At 35.4% G+C, this 19,661-nt stretch overlaps 1 protein-coding gene across 2 annotated transcripts in view; it reads right to left on the bottom strand.

Moving 5' to 3' along the window:
• Nucleotides 1-3,475: 3,475 nt before the first annotated feature.
• The window catches only part of LOC129271960 (pre-mRNA-splicing factor 38A-like), a 19,017-nt gene continuing 2,831 nt past the window's right edge, over nt 3,476-19,661 (bottom strand). Inside the window, exons 2-10 of one of the 2 annotated variants that reach the window (XR_010295178.1) lie at nt 17,406-17,565; nt 16,916-17,037; nt 16,103-16,230; nt 15,254-15,319; nt 13,517-13,626; nt 12,780-12,904; nt 7,381-7,492; nt 6,581-6,697; nt 4,128-6,462 (exon numbers count right to left, since the gene is read on the bottom strand). Coding sequence is in view for 1 of the 2 variants with exons in the window: in XM_064106993.1 (XP_063963063.1) it covers nt 6,673-6,697; nt 7,381-7,492; nt 12,780-12,904; nt 13,517-13,626; nt 15,254-15,319; nt 16,103-16,230; nt 16,916-17,037; nt 17,406-17,565 (848 nt within the window). In the remaining variant the exon portion in view is untranslated. Of the gene's footprint in view, nt 6,698-7,380; nt 7,493-12,779; nt 12,905-13,516; nt 13,627-15,253; nt 15,320-16,102; nt 16,231-16,915; nt 17,038-17,405; nt 17,566-19,661 lie in introns of both variants that reach the window. The other variant, XM_064106993.1, reaches the window with a different exon arrangement.

Genomic DNA, 19,661 nt, shown 5'->3' with positions numbered 1-19,661 from the left:
GGATTAAAATAATGAGGCAGGCAACATCAAACAGGATCTGGAACAAAACAGTGATAATGGGATGAAAAACAAGAGAATTAGTGAGAGGTGGGTCAAACAGGTTACAAAGAAAGGCTTAATAAACTGGTGCATAAGAGTGGGGGAAAAAAGAAAAAGAATGGGGAACAACTGATAATGTGCAAAAGACATATAAGTATATATGATAAAGCATTAAACAAACTAAGAGAAGAAGGTAAGTGTAAATATGAATCTATAAGTGATATGTATATAAATATATCCAAAAAAGAAATGTATATGAAAAAATATATAAATACACATATGGTGTAAACTGATATTGTAATCCGCTAGGTGTGACGGGAAAAAAACATAAGACTATATAGTAGGGAAAAAAAAAAAAAAAAAAAAAAAAAAAAAAAACACCTGTATATGTGAAAAAGAGGAAGGGGAGAGGAAGCAAATTGCCTAAAAAGGAAAAGCAAATATAGAAGAGAGGGGGTGTATTATGAAGAAACCATAATATACATGTAAATAAGCAAATGTGGTAAATCTAAAAGAGGTGAGTGGAGAAAAAACAAATATATATATATATATATAATAATTATCATATCGCCTGAATAAGGAAGGAAAAATTGGAGCTGAGCTTGTATGAGATATGGGAGGAAAGTAGAGTAAGAAACTATAATGTAACTATTCAAAAGAGCTGAGGGGAAAAATTATATGTATATATAAATTGAAAGTGGATAGGAAACAAAAGGGATAGGAAAGAAAAATCAGTCGTTCCCCTCTTGGATGTTCAGGCCATGAGGTTGGGTGGTGCGAAGTCGTCTCATCCAGAGCTTCTCCCTGCTAGTACGGACTGAGTCAGGACGGGTACCTAAAGATTCGATGCCCTGTAGCATCATGTCAGTGATGGAGTGGTTGGGGAGGTTAAAATGGCGGCCAACTGGAGTGTCCAGCTTTGCTGTGTTGACGGTGGATCTGTGCCCGTAGAATCGTTTCTTGAGTGTGGTCTTGGTTTCCCCTATGTATTGTACCCTACAAACTCTGCAAGTGATGAGATATACAACATTAGTGGTAGTGCATGTGATGATGCCCTAGATTACATTAATAATATTGAGAGTACTTGACTGGGTGGCTTACGAATGGTGAAAAACAAAGAATTATCACAAATTTCGTGGAAAAATGCACATATTGTAATATTTCATGTATCCACTGGGATAAAATGAAATAGAACTGGTTTATAGCAGAAACCGCAACACTCGTTTTAACGGTCAATTAATTCATTTCACGCATTTATTACCATGCATCATACTTTCGGTACACCTAATTAAACACTGACGACTTATAGCGAAGGCTTTGTAACACGTGCATTCTCCCTAGGGATAAATCTTCTATAGACCTACACATAATGGGAGTCCATTGGGTGTATATGGGCCTATGCATCAATGAAATGAACGACTGATGAAAAAAGTATGTCCCTTTCCGGTATCAATTGCTTTTTATTTAGAAAGATAATAATTTACTAGCAACCATGTAATTCAAACATTCAGCTATACCAGCGCATGTTTTAATTTTGCCTGCTTTTGAAACCATATATCGTGAGATCTGAAATCCTCAATTCTTGAATTAGATAAAATTTTAGCAATATTAATTTATGCATTTTATCTGCTGGATGATAAAAACTCCTGATGGAAACTCTTAACTAGGGAATTATAAGCACAAGGGGTTGAGGGCTTCTCTAAAATTTGATGAAAGCGGCAACTTATAAAGTCTTATAGCTTTAAAAAGCAAAATAATTCATCTCAATCAACTTTCTTTTGTGGGCCCCCCCCCCCACAAAAGAAAATTGATTGAGATGAATTATTTTGCTTTTTAAAATATACCATTTACATAATATTATACAAAATTATCATATGTAATTATTTCAAACTAAATTACTACAGGCGCATAGGCCTACATAATTAGATTTCTTTGATCGTTCGAACAATCAAAGAAATCTAATTATGTAGGCCTATGCGCCTGTAGTAATTTAGTTTGAAATAATTGCATATGATAAATATTATGTAAATGGTATATTTTAAGCAGGGAGTTGGGAGTACCAGCTTTGATTTGCTGTTACTTTTAATCTGATCATTACAATATAGGTAAAATAATATTTGAAAGACAGTGGCGTAAAATAAGCCCAAAATTGTGAGGGGACCAGATATGGCGTATCATGCAAATCTTCTAAAAAGTTGTGAGCGGGCGAAGCGAGTGGGATTTTTTTGGGACATTTTTTGTTACAAATATCCATACTGGAATTTGACATAAAATTCAGATAATAACATCATATTTCACCTTTTTTCTTTTTTTTTTGGTCGTGAATTATTTTATTTTTATCTATTTATTATTATCATTTTTTTGGGGGGGGCTGCAAGAGCCCCAAGCCCCCATCTGTACGCCACCGTGACTGTCGCAAGGACACTTGCCAAAGTACTCCCCACCCTCTCAAGCACCTCCCATCAACAATCGCCGCCCCCATGCCTGACTCCTAACTGCATTCATGAATAACTTCCTCAAGCCAAAAAACAAGCCACTTAAAAGATTAAATGGATCAAGAGATAACGGAAACAAAGCCAAACCGGTCTATATAATGTTATCAAGTACAGCATGACAATCCGGAAGGTACAGATTTTATTCCCGCAGTTTTTCTATCGGAACAGCCCGTTGGGTCTGGAGAAAATATGAAGACACATGCAGAGGAAAAGGAAATCGCTTCCCATATAATATCGCGTGACACTATGATGAATTCAGTAGCAAAGGGTTCACTGGTGGTGGTGCGTATAGGGTGGGGTGGAGCTATTTGCCCCCTTAAAGAGGTGTTGCCGCTTTCTTTCTTTGACCCAGCAATTTTGAAGAGATGTTATTACCTCAAGGTAGCTAGTGATATATATATATTTTTTTTTTTTCATTATCACCACCTGCATAATTCCCCCATCAAATATCTACCATAACAACGACCAGCACCACCATCATCATTGTCATCATCATCATCATCATCATCACCATCATCATCATCATCATCACCAACGTAAAAATCCTCCATGAACATCAGCATCATCATCATCCTCACTATCACCAAAATCTTCCTTATCATCACCATCATCCTCCTCCTCCTAATCACCATCATCCCCATCCCCATCATCATCATCATCACCATCCTAACTATTAGTACCAACATCAAAATCTTCCTTATCATCATGATCATCATCTCCACCACCACTACCACTACTACCATCATCATCACCATCCTCCTCATCATCAACACTGTCATCAATGGCATCATCTCTGGTACCTTCAGCTTCCTCTTTATCATCATTGTTAAACATATACTAGCACTAACAGTTATCCTCCACAGTCCACACCATGGTTATACCAACTTTCAAAATGTTTGAGGTTATCACTTTTCAGCTCAAAACATGAATGAACATGGAAATGTTATGAAATTTGTACAATTTATTCACAATATTCATATATGGTACTCCTCTAAAACAGGTGTCTGCATTATATAGACCAATATCATTCCAAACTCATTAATTTCTCAAACAAAAATAGCAAGTTGCCCCATATATCATAAAAGTATCACACAGACTTACTTTGAAATAAAACAATAAAATAAACCAAATTGTATACAAGAAAACACAAATTTGTACTTGCCCAAACATTCCAAAATTTTGTAAAACTCACTTTGTTTCTTTGAAAAATGTTAACTATTCAATTCAGCAAATTCTGAAAAACATGGAAATTATTATAAACTGAGAATATACACTACAGTATATAGAAAATATTGGCACAAACACTAATTGCTTTTATACAATTCTCTTGCCCTACCCTCATGACAAGTTGGCAAGTAGTCTGCAGACACAGACCTTGGGTTTTTGCAATTCGCATAGTGCATAATACAGAGTCTGAAGTAGTGAGACTAGATTCACAACAAGCTGTGGCTGTCTCTACCGAAGCAGACAGAGAGTTTGGCGTCTAGTCTTCACTCTAGACATGGTATAATTGGTTAAAGTATCAAAGCAGAGTCTGTGCTTGTAGACTAGTTGGTAGGTGGCTCTTACACCAAAAATTGATATTTCCAAATAATTTTGTTACACATAGCTACACGTTTTAAACTAGCAGGACTTGGCATACGGGTGGGGTAACTTTGCCAAAAATTTAAGTGTTATTATTTTTTGCATGTTTGTCCACTGGTAATTGATATTAATGGAAAGGTGATAATGTCCGTCACGATACAAAAGCATGTGTTGTAATCACCAAAGCAAACCTTTGCAAATGCTCATGTATAGGGTGCAAACAGGATATGCAATTAGAGAGAAAAAATGTTATTCAAATTTCATTAACAGCTAAAATACATCACACATGAAGTAAAAGGGCATAGAAAATATTCATGGTACACTGATATTTTTCCAAGTCTTACTCTCTTTTAACATAGATTTGGTTAGAAGAATAGACCTGTATACTGAAGTCGGGTTTAATTTAAACTCTAGTTTAAAGTTGTGGTGTAACTAAGAATAGCCCATTGTGACATAAATCTATAACAGAAGAGATTCATTGTATCAGCTAATTCCACACTCAAATCATTCTTCTCTGTCTAGGAATGATTAATAAGATAATTATCTGCACCATTAAAGAATTAGGAAAAAGCAGGCAGTAAACATAGGAAACTTTTATTGTAAACAAATTTTGGACATTTTTGGCATACCATAACTTTAGCACAAAGTTAGACCATGACGTTAAGCCCGACTTCAGAATAAGGGCCATAGAGTTATGCAACCCCCCTTGAAAAAAAAAGAATGAAAATATATATGGAGTATCAGAATAAAATCCTTATGCTAATGGAAACGACAACAAATATGCCACCATCATATTATCCCAATAATTTTGAGATCTGATTCTTATACCATAAATCACTCAAAGTTGTGTTTGGATAACTGACATATTATTTTACAAAACCACCTCCTTCCTTCCTCCACTTCAACAAAGGCGCGTCATGTCAACACACACACGTTGCTTGTTATTCAACCAGGATCCATGGTAACAGAGAGTAAGATACAAATACCGGTAATGCATGTATAATGGCTTGCCATCTTCAAAAGGGCATTATAACTTGCTTAGATTCTTCTTTCACTATCATTCATAAGCATATTCAACAAGTGACTATCTGAGATCCAAACAACAGATAGGGTGAAATTTGAGTACAAAGACCACTCAAGAGAGATGAAAAGTTGATCAATGATAAATAAAGGTAGATAGAATGACGTTCCTTATCTGAAGCAGGTCTGATTGTACAATGTTACAATGCTAATTTAAACAATTTGAATGAACAATCTACAGTATAGAATGGTATGATAATATGTATGAGACAGGAATGAAAATTAACCAGTTGACTTGATAATCTAAAGTACTTCCTGTTAAGCCCAGCACACACTACAAGATCCTTTAAGATCTAACTTTTAAAGAAATTATAACAGCATTTGATATAAACATTTCAACCTATAAATTTGAGCGATCAAAGTTCCAAATAAAGGGATGAATGTCAAAATTGAAATCCCAGTTTAGGTTGAATCTCCCTGTAAGAATAAAAGCAAATTTAATTCCAAATCTTAATGATATCATCATCGGCTGTGACATAAGCTGATTTGGATTTCACTCCAACCAAAAAGCTTGCAGCAAAGCAGAATTCTGATTGTAGTACTAGTATTCCTGGCATCATGCCCAACTTTATTCAATAATTTTTTTTAATTCTTGGAACTTTCATATTTAATACAAAGTGCTATAAGTTAGAAAATTGTGTCATAGTCTTGTCGTCTAACGTGCGCCGGGGGTTAAATATAACTTCCAGATCAATTTCAAGATACATCAATCTAGGATCTGTGGATTTAAGCCTTTCTGCAATATAGCAGGTCATAAATACATACACATTGACAGCGCAGTATAATTCCAGTGTAATCTCAGTAGAATCTCTTTCCTGTCAAAAAGGGATGCAATGTCTTTCTCTGGTGCAGAAGGTCACAAAAACAGACACACTGACAATAGTTCCGATGTGATCTTAGTAGGATCTCCTTGGCTTGATGAAAAGCGATGTAATGTCTTTATATGGTGGAGTGGGTCATAAATGCAGACACACAGAAAGCACAATATGTTTCTAGTGTGACTTTTTCATTTTCTGTGGAATCTCCTATGCTTCACGAGAAGCAGAGTTAAGACCTTCTCTGGTGAAGTGGGTAATAAATACTAACACATGGCTAGCTCAATATAGTCTTGGTGTAATCTCATATTTTTTCCCATAGGTTCTCTATTGCATGATGAATCAATTTAGGTCTTTCTGTGATGGAACGGGTCACATATTAGAAACATTACCGATGCACAGCAGCTCTACTAGCGTGATCTGATAATTTCCCGAAGGATCTTCTAAGTCTGCAGAAAACAAAGTTAGATTGTTCTATGGTGGAGGCAGAGTGGATAATTATAAAGAAATATTGCTGATGAAAGGTAGTTCTAGAGTGATCTGATCATTTCCTGTAGTATCTTCTGCATTTTTAGAAAGCGAAGTTAGGTCGTTCTGTGGTGGAGCGGGTCATAAATACAGACATACTGCCAATGTAAGGTAGCTCTAGCATGATCTTATTATTTCCTGTAGGATCTCCTGTGTCTGAAAAGCAAACAGGATGAGAAAGAGAGGAGATAATAAATCATCTGAGAATAACAAAGAATTGTTTACAACTTGTGATGTGAGTCTAAAGGTTTGATATTCCAAAGGTTCATCAGTTTGACATCTTAAAATTAAAACAAGGTTGTTTTTTCAAACGTTCAATGGTCCGATATACAGGTAATTCACAAGTTATTTTTGTTATAACAAACTTTATTTATTAAATATTTGGACTATTGAACCTTAAGAATGACAAGTCTGATGCTCTTTTTTTTATTAAGAAACTTTGGAATAATGACTCAAATATTTCATATTAGAAATTAGCCTAATAAATTATTAATCAAAGTTAAATTTTTCAGAGGACTTGAGTCTTCATAATATTTGTAAATTATGTAAAAGGTGACGTGCTTACAGAGTTCCCAAGCAGGAGGGACTCAGTTAACCCTAAAACAGCAAGCAGGGGGTGGTGGTGATCCAACTTCACCTCAACGTTTTCTCTTACAATTCGCCGAATTTAATTCAACTTGATGAATTCAACTGTTCCCTTTCACGGAAAATTCCATGGATTTTTACTTCTGCAAAAGGCATTTTGAAATTTCCTAAAATTCCATAAATTATGTGACCTTTACAAGACCCCTAAACATTACACAACTGGGGATATGTGGGGTAATATTCGTAGCACCTACCTATCATCTGGTGACGTTGATCGATGTCTGTGATGGTATCTATCGTCACTCCTCTCATCACGTCTCTCATCTCTCCTGTCATCGCGCCTCTCCTCACGATGATAATTACGAGCTAAAAGAACAACCATTTGCACAGATGTTAGACGGTAATAATATAATTCTAATGATAATGAACATATAGAGGCACTAAATACAAGAAGTAACATAATGCATATGAAGTATGAAAATAATAATAATCACATTTATAATAATAAACACAACCAGGCATTCAAGATCAATAGAAAAAATAATAATTGAGAAAAAAAGTCATGTATGAAGGGAAGATTTGAAGCAAAGAATTCTGGAAGCATTTCTTATCGGAAGAGGGATGGCATTCCAAGTCTTGGCAGCTGCTACAGCAAACTGTTTTTTGACAGAGGAGAGTTTCGACAAGGGAATGCAAAGTCTACAAGGGTCAGTAATTGAATGAATATTACAAGAACGTGTGTATACTTTGGTGCTATTAAAGCAGATACAAACCAACAGCCATCTCAAGTCCTCAACTACCCAAATCTAGCCTTGTTACTAACTCATAATGCAACATTCTGAGCAGTGTAGTCTTGTAATTCAGGCCCATTGGAATGATATCACACTAATTCACTACTCAATGCATTCATACCACAATAACCATGTTACGGAGTGTAAGTGCTTGTCTTCTCAAAACAAAAAGCAGTTTCTCTGAACAAGTAAAACAGGCTAATTCAATTATTGATATTATCTCAAAAGGTATTATTTTAAGACTGCTTCAAACACACAGGGAATGAGATTCCACACACAGTTCTCTCCCCCTGTAAGATATTTAGGTGTCAAATGATTAAGAATTTTGTAGACACATAAACAGACTTCAAAAGAGGATACCAGTGGAGCACCTAAAGAAGGGGTACAGAGCTGGGCTCTGTCTTACAAAGAGTTGCGATTGATCTGATCAATCACAACTATGGACGGCCAGCAATGTCAACATCTATTATGCATGTTTGTTCAAAATATTTTCTAACTATGATGTACATTCATGCATTCATTGTTTTCTGGAAAATTCACTGTGCTTCTCTTTGTTTACAAAGGACATTGTGCATATTTCCTGTAGAAAAATTATGACACTGATGCAGAGATGCCAACCTCCAAAAAGCAAAAACAGTATTCTGAGAGGAAAATAACAGTATTTTGATTTAAAAAAAAGTATTTTGTAAAATATAACGAAGCGAAACAACCGAACCGTGGCACAAAATAAAACAAGTGGAATGCCTCTGGCCGTCTCACCTGCATCACACGATTCAATATAGCAGCAGTGCTGATTTTGAAAACTACTATAACTCGCACAAGATGTTCAGTGATACTTGGTTACTCTTATTTCCACGTTTTATGAACTAGACCAATACACTTATAGAGATATGATGGCAATTCAACAAATACCCCCAACGTGGCCAAAGTTCTTTGACCTTACATGACCTTTGACCTGATCATGTGACCTGAAACTCGCACAGGATGTTCAGTGATACTTGATTACTATTATGTCCAAGTTTTATGAACTAGACCAACACACTTTCAAATTTATGGCTGTAATTCAACAAATACCCCAATTTGGCCAAAGTTCATTAACCCTAAATGACCTTTGACCTTGATCATGTGACCTGAAACTTGCACAGGATGTTCAGTAATACTTGATTACTATTATGTCCAAGTTTCATGAATCAGATCCATAAACATTCAAAGTTATGATGGTAATTCAACAGATACCCCCAATTCGGCCAAAGTTCATTGACCCTAAATGACCTTTGACCTTGGTCATGTGATGTGAAACTCACGCAGGATGTTCAGTGATACTTGATTAACCTTATGTATAAGTTTCATGAACTAGGTCCATATATTTTCTAAGTTATGATGACATTTCAAAAACTTAACCTTAGGTTAAGATTTTGATGTTGATTCCCCCAACATGGTCTAAGTTCATTGACCCTAAATGACCTTTGACCTTGGTCATGTGACATGAAACTCAGGCAGGATGTTCAGTAATACTTGATTAACCTTATGGCCAAGTTTCATGAACTAGGTCCATATACTTTCTAAGTTATGCTGTCATTTCAAAAACTTAACCTCAGGTTAAGATTTGGTGTTGACGCCGCCGCCGCCGTCGCCGTCGGAAAAGCGGCGCCTATAGTCTCGCTCTGCTATGCAGGTGAGACAAAAAGGGAATTACTGAAAATGATTATAAAAGAAGAAACAAAGAAAAAATGAATTAAAGAAAATGAAGGAAAAAAGAAAGAAAGTTAGAATAAAAGATGAAAGGAAAGAAGAAAAGTTTCCTTCATTCTTTGAAATAAATAAAACAGAAAAAAGGAAAGAAAAAGAAAGGAAGGGATGATGAATGAATGTTTGAACGAAAAAAAGGAAAAGAAAGAACATGGATGAATGAAGGAAAGATTTTTTTTTTCCTTGAGAAAAAGAAAGAAGAAAACAGGAGGGGAGGGAGAAAGGAAGGGAATAGCAAAAAGGAAAAAGAATGAAATAAATGATGAAAGAGAGGAAGGAAAGAATAAAAAAAGAAAGAAAATAATAGGAGAGAAAGAAAAAGAAAAGGGAGAGGAAGGGAAAAGGATGCAAAGACAAATTTAAGAAATGAAAGAATGAAAGAAAAAATAAAATAAAAAAGAAAGAAAGAAAGAAAGAAAGAAAGAAAGAAAGAAAGAAAGAAAGAAAGAAAGAAAGAAAGAAAGAAAGAAAGAAAGAAAGAAAGAAAGAAAGAAAGAAAGAAAGAAAGAAGAAAAACAATGAGGGACATGTAAAGAAGGAAAGAATGAAGAAAATAAATGAACACAGAAAAAAGGAATGAAAGCTAGGAAATAATAAGAAATATAGATGGAATGGAAAAGGGAATTTAGAAAAGATAGGATGGAGAAAGAAGGAATGGAAAAAGAAAAATCAGGAAGGAAGATACGAAAGAATAAGGAAAAGGAAAAGAAAAGGAAGGAAAGAATGAAACGAAAGAGAGAGTGAAAGCAAGAAAAGAATGAAAGAAAAGAAGAAAGAGGGAATGACAGAATGAATGAAAAGAGAAGAGGAGAGGAAGGGAACAAAAAAAAAATAAGGAAAGAAAGAAGAAAGGAAATAAAAGGAAAGTAAGAAAAGGAAGGAAGGGAAGAACAAAAAATGAACAGAGAGAGAGAGAAAGGATCAGGAAAGAAAGCTAGGAAAGATTTGAAATAAGATAGAACAAAAAAAGCAAGCAGGAAGGATAGAAGAAAGGATGAAGAAAAAAAGATAGAAAAGAAAGAAAATGAACGAAAGAAAGCAATAAAGAAAGAAATGAAGAAAGAATTAAAGAGGAAAAAAAATTCAAGCTTCAAGCAAACAAAACAAATGTAATCATCTAACAAAAATCTTACTGATATTTGTCTTTTTTATAATATATTTAAAAATTGTTAGAAAAATAAAATGTTTTAGAAACGAATAAAATTTCAAAGTGAAACATTGTCAAACTTTAATAAAATGAACATCGCGGCATCACACCATCTCTCTTCCCATTGTCTTGTCTTCTTGTTATCGGTGCGAACACGATAAGACTCAATTTCACTCAAAACAAAAGCTGAAACAACTAGACCGATCTAGTAATGAAAACTCGATAACTTGCTCCTACGACTACATCACCAAATCATTAATCTGAGTATCCATATATATGTAATTATAAAAATGTCCTGCCGATTTTGTGATTATTTTGTTGGAAAAACTGTTAATCATGTGAGATTGTTCACTTTGATTCAGAGTTTGCAAATCTCCTCCGATCATGCAAGCCTGCCACACACCACACAGGCAGGCAGGCCAAGCCACGTGCGGCAGCTGGTATATGTACACTGTATGCTAACTTTGCGTGTGTGTGTGTGTCTGTGTGTAGATCCCAGAAAATCACGGAAAATGGCTTGCAGTTTGAATTGATCTGAGTTAGTTTTAACTTTGTTTTTTTCTCTCTCTCTTCTGTATTTTTGTTTGTGAAATATGGGAGAACTTTGTAAACTTTAATCTTACACTGAGAAAGGGCATGACCAGTTTTGAAAAAGGGCACGTCGGCCAGGTAGAAAAAAAGGGCACGGCCTTATTGGCCGTGAATTGATCACTTTTTGTAAAGGCATCACGGCCAGTTATAGGGGCATCGACAGCCTGGCCGTCGATAAATTTTATGGTAGGCCCTATACCTTAATTTATGCCCTGCACAAAGCACCACCATGTTGGGGATTTTTTATGCGTAATTCATTACCGCACTACCTATCGTAATGCACACTCACCTTAACACCCACCTAGCTAAACACAATGCATATTGTACACGATCGAAATTTTAAGAAAACGTATTTTACAAAGAAAAAAAGTAACGCCGTATTTTGGGTGAAAAAAATTAACAAATACGGCAAAAACGTAACGGTTGGCATCTCTGCTGATGGATATCCATAGTTACGATTGATTGGATCAATCGCAACTCTTTGTAAGACGTGGGCCCAGATGTCCCACTACACCAAATGTATTGATGAATTGAGCAGGGCTTATATTAATCCATCAAAGCTCATGGCCAGAGATGCCCTTTTGACTAGCCTCAATGGCCTTGGAGATTTGTTGTGCCTTTTTAATTGTATTACATTTGTGTTGTAAAATAGAAATGTGCTAATCAAGACTTCCAAACCAAGAGTTGCAGCATAAAGCCTGAAAGCTTTGAAGAACAAGACCAAAAGGAGACCTAGTTATCAAATTAAGTAATTACGTATAAAGTAATCATTAAGTAATTACAGCTGCCAAGCTAAAGCCGGGGTAATAACATCCAAGTCCTTTGGGATGGTGACGACGATGACGATGATGATGATAATAATGATGATAATGATGATGGTGATAATGATGATGGTTATGATGATGATGATGATTATGATTGATGATGATGATAATGATGATGATGGTGGTGGCGAGTCCCGTCATAGAGACGTATGATCATAGTGTGATATTTGCTGTACAAGAACTGTCTTTATTATTATTATTAAATTCAGAGCAAATGGTCTAGGCTCAGAATGGGTATATGGCAAATGTTTATTATTATCGTTATTACATTCATAGCAAATGGTCTAGGCTAAGAATGGGCATACGGTAAAAGAGAGAGAGCTAACCACCTGGTAATTATAGTATGTGTGAATTAGACTCCAAGACCAAACATTGGAAGAAAGATATTGATTTGTACCATCAAGACTGATTCATCCAAGACCAATTCCCAAAGGAGAGCTATTTATAAAATTCAGAGCAAATGATCTCGGCGGAAAAATGTAGGACATTGATGTTAATGATCTATGCTATGAGTGGGACAATATAGGATGTGTAAGAGAAAGCCCCATTACCTGGAGATCTGTGTCTTCTTTCTCTGGACCTGCTCCTTCTCTCCCTCTCCCTATCTCTCCTTGGGCTTCTCCTTCTCTCCCTTTCTCTCCTGGGGGAGGGACTTCTCCTCCTGGGAGGAGATCTCCTATACAAAGAAAAAGATACATGTATATACAATGGTGCAAAGAAGGCCATGAGATGTGGATCAGTTTGTACTGGAACATCAATTGACAAATAAATATCAACATGAAAAATCATCCCAACCCAACTTTATGGATGAAACAACATTAATCTTGGTAATATTCACAATATCTCAGACGGTATTTTCGTCTTCCCTCCCCATTAGAAATATTGCACAATTTTCTAATTCTAGGGGTAGTTGATGGCACTGTAGATGTGAAAATAAAGTATTCTGAAAAAATCTATTCACAAATTAAAAAATTGGATGTCTGTGGCACTCTCTTGTTCCATTGACTTATGTTTTGCAATCTCCGTCGCCTGGCTTCAAGCTACTGTTTTTTGTTGTTTTATTTCTTATTTATTTATCTTTATCTATCTTCATAATGTTATTTTTACACTGATTGTGTATGATTATCATGATTTTGCAGATTTATTGTATAATATTTTGAAATTACTTTTAAAAAAACCTACAAAGAACTATCAAGATCTTTAGAAATGTGGCCTTGATATAATTCAACAACCACAAACACACTGATGGTAGAAAAAAAATCCCCAAACCCCAAATAATTTATCTCACCTTTTAGGTGATCTACTACGACTTCTACGATGCCTTGGCGAAGGACTTCTCCTTGGTCTGTCGTGATCATGATAGTTTCCTCTGTGATGTTCCGGTGACTTGTGTATCTCCTGTAAGAAAAAACCACAGATTAATAACGTGCCTCTGGGTCCTGGTGAATTCTACAGAAAGCTTTGATTGATTTAAACAAATATTTTACTAAACATCATCTATTTTTGGTAATACTTTTGACATAGAAGTATTAATAATAATTCAAGTGTAATAAACCAACAGATCTGGTCCTGTCTTACAAAGAGTTGTAATAGATTAAAATTAAAACCAAGCTGCAATTGATCTAAAAAAACTGTGTATTTAAGAGAAAGAATGTTTAGATCAGTCACACTTTGGCCTGAATTCACAAAGGTGGTTTTTAAAACCATCGGTTGAACCAATGGTTTATGCAGATTTCCTGTATAAATTTTAAGTATTTTAAGTATTTCACTCAGTATTTTGCTTAAGTAACCATTTCTGGCATTCAATTGTATTTTTTGGTGAAGTGTTTTGCTTTATAAATCTATTAAGTCAGCCGCCTACCTGGTGACTGGCTTGCGTGCAGTTTACAAATGTACATACACGATGTCTACCATGCTGGGCACAGCTGGATACATACATTGTGCATATTTTGGCTTGGGTTTTACGAGGTCACAATAGTTATTAGTAAGTAATTTGCTTAAAGTTGGCTTGATAAAGTAAAATACTTAGTAGAGAATTGAATACGAATATAAGCATTTGCTTAGCCAAGTAAAATACATGTACAGTCCGACCTCTCTTATCCGGACACGTTGGAACCAGCACCAATCCGGATAAGGGATTTATCCGGATCTCGGAGACCCAATATCAAATAAACGCAGCTGCCTCTCCAAAAGGCGGTAGCTACCCGTAATCTATTGTAGTGGGCGTACAGACAGTATTCCCTGCAGTGTCAGTGCAAATTATAGGCGGTATTTTTACGGAAATGAAATAGATCAATGGCCAAAACTCTTGGATATTTTACCTGCTAAAATTATTGAGGTATACATCGAGCATACCTCTCAAGGAAGAGAATGACTCGATAACACTTTTACAATTGGATCATCGCGGCGGGTATCGCAGCTTCGCAACGTCAGCCATTGTTGTACTGACTGTAGGCTCAAACATGATAGATGGCGCTGTCCGTATTGGGCCTAGTGCCCTAGCTAGCGAGACATGTGTTGTTTTTTAACTGGGGAAAAAAAGAAAGCATCATGAAATGTTTGCGCTGCGCCCTGATTTACTGGAAAATTATCCTGTCTAAGTTCTTTTGGTGATTTGGGTGAGATTTTTTCATGAAAAATAATGTGGTTGTAGGTAGACTATATTGAAAAATATAAGTAATCAAAGTGAGTTAGCGTAGGATTGAGTTAAGATTGAAATCTCACTTCCCCATGCACTAGATTGAATTGGAAAAAAAAAAATCTCGGCAAGTGTGCGTCCGGATAATAGAGAGATCCGGATAAGGGGAGGCCGGATAAGAGACGCCGGACTGTACTAAGTAATTTACTTAGTCAATCAATACTAAGAATCAAATACTGGCCCTGAACTCTTCACAAAATAATGATCTCTATTTTTCTTTTTTTGCATTCAGATGGCTCTTCTATGCATTATGCCACAATTAATTATTGGTTTTATTTTGAATTGCTCATGAAAATCATTGAACGTGAAATGAAGAAAATAACTTACTGGAATATCCATGTCATCATCACTAGAGTCTTCCATATCATCCAGATCCTCCTCCAGTGGGCTAACCTACAGACAGAAGAAAATAATAGGTTTGGTAATCTTAAAGGGGGAGCAAACTAACAAACACTGTGTTGCCTTTCACTGACAATGTGTAATATATAGCTACTCTTAAAATATACCTTTTAAGAAACTACCGTATGAGGCGCAGATTATCTAGTTGCCTATTCAATGGCATACTATATATTACCCCGGCTTAAGCTCCAGCTGCTGAAGGTGCATTCAAGCAATTAATCTAGCTGAGTACCCATTCACCTCACCTTACTCGAGTGTAGCACAATTAGGGTAAATTTCTTGCTGAAGGAAACCATGCCGTGGCTGGGATTTGAACCCATATCCCTCTTACTGGAGGATGACAGTCGTAACCACGAGACCACAAATGCCCCATTTAATGATACAGAGAACAGATCAGCCTATAATTTTACACGTATGTGTCTAGAGAAAAAATTGTTTTTTGTAATATAATAATTGAGATATGAATGTATCGAGTAATAAATTAGTATGTTATCATCCAAGTGGGCCTCTATTACAACACTGCGCTATGCACTTCTCAGAATGTTGCATTATGGGTTAGAAATCTGGCCAGATCTGAGTAATGGAGGACTTGAGGTGGTGCTACTAAGGCTACTGGTTTACTTCTACTTTAAAGAACACAATTCATAAAACCACAGAGTATACCAATCATACAATATTTCCTGAAAGTTTTTTTTGCATTGATATTAAATTGTATTCTACAGAGTTCATTTTCTTGACGTAAAATAGAAAAGGGCTAAAAACGTGAAGACTTCTTACACGCAATTCAAGCTGTTCGGTTTCTTCCAGTATGTGTCTCTTCTGTACTCGAGGAAGAATGATGTCACAGACTCTCTCTTCATTCAACAGCTCGTCGATAAACTCATCAACGTGAGATAAGAAGTAACCTGAAGGAAAAGACAATCAACAGAATGAGAATTGTATTGACCAGTCTTCAGCAAGTTTTATGCTAAATCAAGGCAGCATAATTTCTCTTCATCATTTTGTGGATTAAAAGAGGACAGGGTGTTTTCAAATATATGATGCATGATGCCATAAAATTGTAATTCATCATCACCATCATCATCATCTTCATCATCATCACAATAATCGTCGTCATCATAATTCGCATCGTCATCATAGTCATCCTCATAATAGTAATAATAATAATGTGACTTGTAAAGCAAAAAATCCACTCTGTAGAGTGCTCAAGGCGCATATATAAAAGCTAAGAGTTAAATAAAAGAGTTTTCAGAAGATTGTTAAGTCTCGACAGAGGTGCATTTTTTTTTTCATTTGTAATTATCATACTCATCATCATAATCATCATTCATCATCATATTCATCATAATCATCATCACAATCAACATTATCATCATCCTCATCAATATCAATCATCACCATCACCACCACCACCACCACTACAATCTACCTCCTCCTTATCATTCTTATTGATGTACATCTCACTAACATGTGTTTATTCTTTTTCCACCTCACAACCTACTGGTATAAACTCATAAACTTAAACACTACAAACATTGCAGGCCGTTCGTCTTTCTGAAATACCGGTAATCAGCTGACTAATTTACTTACCACCATTCTTATCCTGTCTTCTGATCTTCCTGTAGTCATTGTACAGAGGCTCTAGATACTTGTACACATCAAGACTTTCTCCAACCAGTCTTATATACAATGCTCCTAGGCAACGCACGTACCTACAAGTGATACAAATTATATTGATAAAACTAAATATCAAAGTGTAAAATCATTGACATAAATAGAAGTAATTTTTAATTGTATCCTACAATGTGATGGTATTTGTAATTGCAGTAAACTCATCTTCTTTTAACAATTCAGATTTTGCTTGATAAGTGCAATAGATACAAAGGATTCTTTCGTTTAAGAGATAAAATGTTCGGAAAAGTCTTGAACTACCATTACCGATAAATCTCCTTTCACCATTCCTCCACAATCTGCTGCAATACTGATGCATAGATACAATCAAGTCCAGACATTAAATAAAAAAGTGCGATAATAAATTTCCCATAGAAAATGGGTCTCTCAGTTTGTCTTGTACACTCACTTGAAGTCTTCATTTTTGATGAATTCGATGACGATGTCCTTCTCTGGCTGTATCTGGAGCATCTTGAGGAGGAGACACAGGAACGGAGATGGTTTGATGTTCCCTCCAAATGTACCACCAATGAAACGTAGCTCCATTGCTTTGTCCACGAGTAGCTCGGCTGGAAGGGAAATATAATGTAAGATATTAAAGCAGTAGTTTCAGCAAACAGTTAGCTTCAGTTAAAAGGGAAGTTCACCCTGAAGAAATGTGTGTTGTAAGAATAGCAGAACAAAAAATATTGGTGAAGGTATGAGGAAAATCCATTAAATTTTAAGAGATTGATTTAAAGTTTTGGATTTGTGATGTCAAAAAAACGAGCAGCTGCCCCATTTCATGTAATGTAATATATAATACACAAATTTCAATTTTTTAAGGGTTCATGATGACTTATTTTTGTTTACTTTTAGGAACAGGTGAGAAATGATTTGTATATATGAGGTACAGTAAAAACCATTTTCAATTTTCTGAGAAAATTACATGTCAATTTTTTACCATACAATATGTAGGAAAGCTGCTTGCATATGGCATCACAAATCAAATAATCGCAATTCTAATAACTTTTTCATTCTTTGACAGATTTTTCTCAAACCTTCTGCAATATTTTTAATTACTTCTTCTGCTATTTTTACTATAAACTTTTTTGTCAGGATGAACTTCCCCTTTAACAAGAAAATCTTTCAAATCAAGGATGATTGTCACCATCTCACAGAAGATCTAGTTCTGGTTAAATCACATAAACCCAACTGTGTGAAATCATGACCGCACAGAAGATCACCAACATAGATCGTGTGGGACAGTCAATATAACTTGGATACGAGACATGACACCTGGCTGGAATAGTGGAATGCAGGGCTTAAATTAATCGACGTCGATGCCCCTATAACTGGCCGTGATGCCCTTTATAAAAATGAACAATTCAGGGCCAAAAAGGCTTTGCCCTTTTTTCAAACTGGCCGATGTGCCCTTTTTCAAAACCTGCTGTGCCCTTTTTCACTAGGAGATTAAAGATTACAAAGTTCTCCCATATTTCACAAGCAAAAATAGAGAAGAGAGAGAGAAAGAACAAAGTTAAAGGACAAGTCCACCCCACCAAAAGTTGGTTTGAATAAAAAGAGAAAGATAATACAAGCATAACACTGAAAATTTCAGCAAAATCGGTTGAAAAATAAGAAAGTTATGACATTTTTAAGTTGCGCTTAATTTCACAAAACAGTTATATTCGCATCCTGGTCAGTATGGAAATGAGGAGACTGATGACATCATCCACTCACTATTTCTTTTGTATATCGTTGTAAGAAATATGAATTATTCTATTTTTCTGCTCATTGTCATATGAAACAAATGTTTATTCCTCCTTGAACATGTGGAAATGCCATTGTTTGAACATTCTGTGGTTTAAATAAGAGGGTCCTTATTGTCAAATCAGTAAAAATTGAATTATTGTATACTTCAAACAATAACAAACAAAAGAAATAGTGAGTGAGGGACATCATCGATTCTCTCATTTGCATATCACTGAGTTGTGCATGTAACTGTTTTGTGAAAAATAAACGAAACTTCAAAATGTCATAACTTTCTTAGTTTTCATCCGATTTTGATGAATTTTTCAGCGTTATGCTTGTTTGATTTTTCTCTATTGATTCAAATCAACATTCTTCTGAGGTGAACTTGACCTTTAACAACTTCCCTCAATTCAAATTGCAAGCCAGTTTGCGCTAAATTCTGTGATCTACACACAAACACACACACACATGCAAAGCCAGCATACATACATGTACTAGCTCTGGAATCAGAGCAATCTCACACGATTAACAGTTTTTCCACCAAAATAATCACAAAATCGGAGGGAAATTTATTTTAAATGTATATGGATTTTCAGATTACTGATTTGGTGATGTAATGGGAGGAGCTAGTGTTTTAGTTTATATTACTACATGTAGATCGGTCTAGTTGTTTTACCTTTTGTTTTGAGTGTTCTTGTTATCTGTGCGAACTTGTAATGGGATTGGGAAGAGATGCCTGTGTATGTGTGATGCCGCGATGTTTCACCTAATTTTTTAGTTTGATAATGTTTCACTTTGAAATTTTATTCATTTCTAAAACATTTTAGTCTTCTAACAATTTTAAAAATATATTAAACAGAAATAACAATTATAAAATATTTTTTTATATTTACTGGCTAATGCAAATATTATACAATTCATATTTATCGGC

This window comes from Lytechinus pictus, chromosome 11 (genome assembly GCF_037042905.1).
Source record: "Lytechinus pictus isolate F3 Inbred chromosome 11, Lp3.0, whole genome shotgun sequence".
NCBI classification, from domain to species: Eukaryota; Metazoa; Echinodermata; class Echinoidea; order Temnopleuroida; family Toxopneustidae; genus Lytechinus; species Lytechinus pictus.
Note: the sequence above shows the minus strand (reverse complement) of the source record. Positions and strands in the feature narration are given on the sequence as shown.